The sequence below is a fragment of the Ambystoma mexicanum genome, chromosome 1q (assembly GCF_040938575.1).
Source record: "Ambystoma mexicanum isolate Mex_15411 chromosome 1q, UKY_AmexF1_1, whole genome shotgun sequence".
Lineage (NCBI taxonomy): Eukaryota > Metazoa > Chordata > Amphibia > Caudata > Ambystomatidae > Ambystoma > Ambystoma mexicanum.
The window spans coordinates 1,495,131,595-1,495,135,068 of record NC_090922.1 but is presented as its reverse complement, the minus strand read 5'-3'; the positions used below and the strand labels follow the sequence as shown (position 1 = coordinate 1,495,135,068).

At 45.0% G+C, this 3,474-nt stretch overlaps 1 protein-coding gene across 1 annotated transcript; it reads right to left on the bottom strand.

Annotated features, from left to right (window-relative positions):
• Positions 1–828: 828 nt before the first annotated feature.
• LOC138563221 (general transcription factor II-I repeat domain-containing protein 2-like) lies at positions 829–2,622 on the bottom strand. The gene has a single exon (XM_069642821.1). It carries the CDS (start codon positions 2,620–2,622, stop codon positions 829–831), a length of 1,794 nt encoding a protein of 597 aa, XP_069498922.1.
• Positions 2,623–3,474: the final 852 nt, after the last annotated feature.

Sequence of the window (3,474 nt, the reverse complement as noted above, 5' to 3'; positions counted from 1 at the left end):
TTGTGGGTAGGTCCTAGTTCCGTTGCTTGGTGTTCACTGATAATCAGTCCGTCTGCTTTCCTTTCAATGCTGCCACATGCTGAGGTTCCGCAGCGCTCCTGCGTAAATCAGTCTAAAGCAAATTAAAAAAATTAAAAAAAACAACAGCACTCAGTTGGACGTATAATTAAAGCAAGAGACTACCTTTCCCCTGAATCCTGGACTGAGTCTTACGGAAACAACATGTGCTGGTTCTAGAGAAAACTTCTGTACCATTTGGAAAGGTCTCTGAGCCGAACTTACTCGTAATCTTCATTACTCGGTCCTAATCTTCCTCGTCCCAGTACTAAACAGTGAGGTGTCTCACCTCAAACAGGAACACCTTTTCTCTTTTCATGCTTTTTTGACTTTTCCACCCACCCCCGGGCTTAACAGCCCACCTCACATAGCAACCACAGTCACTACCAACTGCCCCGAAGGCCCATTTGACATCGGGGGAGGGGGAGGCGGGAAAGACGTATTGGGACAAAGAAGAGTAGGACTATGCATAGCTCTCAACTCACACACTTTTGGCCGCCTTGTAAACAGGTGACTCACCCACCTGTTACATCCGCCCTGCGTCCCTCTACGCCAGGGGTCCTCAAACTTTTTAAACAGGGGGCCATGTTAACGGTCCCTCAGACCGTTGGAGGGCCGGACTATAGTTAAAAAAAAAAACTATGAACAAATACCTATGCACACTGCATATATCTTATTTTGAAGTGAAGAAACAAAACGGGAATAAATACAATAAATACAATATTTAAAATGAAGAACAAGTATAGTTAAATCAACAAACTTACCAGTATTTCAATGGGAACTATGGGCCTGCTTTTGGCTAACGAGATGGTCAATGTCCGGTTCCATATTTGTCACTGCTAGTCGTAACAAGTGATGCAAGTGTCTAGATCTGGTTGGAGATTTCAGATGTTTCATTCTGGAAAAAGTCTGCTCACAGACATAAGTGCTGCCAAAGATGGTTGCCATTTTGAGTGCATGGTTCCTGAGATGAGGATATGTCTCGGAAGGGAGAGATGCATAGAAACTATGAAGGCTGCTTGACTTGAATGCGTCTTTCAGAGAGTCACAATTCTGCAGTTCAGCCAGTTCCATTGGGTAAATTGTATCCACATTTTCAATGTCAATAGAAAATGGGTTACGGAAAAGCTGTATGCCCTGTTCATGGAGATGAAGCTCTTTAAATCTAAATTGGAACTCCTTTTGCAATTTTTCTAGTGAATCCACACATGTTTTGTTTGGGAATGCAACCAATGGTTTTTCCGCTAACAGATTTTGAGTTGTGGGTAGATGGCAGAAGTTTTCCTCCTTCACTTGTTTGAGGAGGAGGCCTAATTTTACTTCAAATGCTTTGACATGTGATTGCATATCACAGATGAGCTTCCCTTTTCCTTGAAGTTGCACATTGAAACTGTTGAGTAGCTCTGTTACATCTGTTAGAAAGGCAAGGTGCCATTTCCATTCTGCATCATTGAGCTCTGGTACTTCTTTGTTTTTTGAAAGAAGAAAAGCTGTAATCTGTGGAAGTAAGTCATAGAAACGTTTCAAAACTCTCCCTCGACTCAGCCAACGGACTTCTGTGTGGTACAGAACATCTCCATAGTCAGCATTTAGCTCAGACAGAAATTCCTGAAATTGTCTGTGCTTTAGTGCATGAGCTCTAATGAAGTTAACACAAGATACCACAATTGTCATAACAGAGTCAAACTTCAGTGATTTACTACACAGCGCTTGTTGGTGGATGAGGCAGTGTATGGCTATTGGATGAGAATAATTATGTTTGTCCATCTCTTGGTTAATGCGAGCAATTACTCCTTTCTTAGACCCCACCATGCTAGGAGCACCATCAGTTGTCACACTGGCTAGTTTAGCCCAGTCCAGCTCCAAACCATTCAAAGTTTGGCAAACCTTTTCATAGATATCCTCTCCTGTAGTTGTTCCTTTGATGCTTTGCAGTGCAGCAAGCTCTTCTGTGACTTCGAAATTGTCATTCGTCCCACGAATAAAAATTAAAAGTTGTGCAGAATCACGAACATCATTGCTTTCGTCAAGTGCCAAGGAAAAATAGGAACGTTTATTTGTCAGGTTTTGCAAATGCTGATACAGATTGTCTCCCATTTCTTCAATCCTCCGTGTAAGTGTAGGTCCTGAAAGACTCACTGTACTAAATAAATCGGCCTTCTCTGGACACATCTCTTTGGCAACAGAAAGAAGGCATTCTTTAACAAATTCTCCCTCCACGAATGGTCTGCCAGTGCGCGCTATTAGCTTGGCAACTTGAAAACTTGCTCTCAGTGATGAAATATTTAGCTGCTTCTGCTTCACAAAAGTATTTTGCTGAGCTGTCAATGTATTTTTCAGTTTTAATATTTTATCTTTTCTCACTTCTCCGACCAAACAATCATATTTATCTTTATGTTGAGTTTCATAGTGTCGACGCAAATTGTATTCTTTGAACACAGACACTATATTCTGGCATATCAGACACACAGCTCTTTCCTTGTACTGTATGAAAAAGTAATCATAAGTCCACTGTTCTTTGAATATCCTACACTCCGAGTCAATTTTTCTCTTTCTTGGCATCATTGTTTCCTAGGGATTCCAAATTGCTATTAGTAAAATACCAATAAAAACAATATACCAGCAACATTCCCCCACATTAGGTGCAATATAGTCCCCCACATTAGGCTGGCAGTATAGTTCCCCCACATTAGGCTGGCAGTATAGTCCCCCACATTAGGTTGGCAGTATAGTTCCCCCCACATTAGGCTGGCAGTATGTTCCCCCACATTACGTTGACAGTATAGTTCCCCCCACATTACATTGACAGTATAGTTCCCCCCACATTACGGGGCTTATGTACCGGGCATGGTATCGGGGACTCTAAACGAGTCCCCGATACCATAAAAATGCCTGGTATCAGTCCCGATACTGGTATCGGGACATCCCTTCTGACCACCGCTCCGGCCATAGCAGGACCGGTGGTCAGAACACCGAAGGGACGCGCCGCTGGTAAACACCTACCTCCAGCGCGCGTCCTTTCTTCTCCGCTTCTCCGCCTCGGTTTCCATGGGCGTGCGCACGCATGGGACGTCAGTGACGTCGCTGCGTGCGCCTACTCCCAGCGGTCCCCGCGTTTTTAAAGTAAACGCGGGCCGCAGGGACTTCTCAGAGGCATCCTTGTGTTCCGAAAGCATCTTTCGGAAACACAAGGATGTCCTGAGTCTAAAACACCCGGCGGGCCGGGTAAATGCGCTCCGTGGGCCGCATGTGGCCCGCGGGCCGTAGTTTGAGGACCACTGCTCTACGCGGTGACGCAGGGCGCACTAATAAAAGCCCCTCCCTCGAGCACGGGAGGCAGTTCCGGGCCAACACTAATCCTGTGTGCACGCGTGTTATTTCGCTCCGGCTGGAGCTGCGCCACAAAAGCCGCGCGGC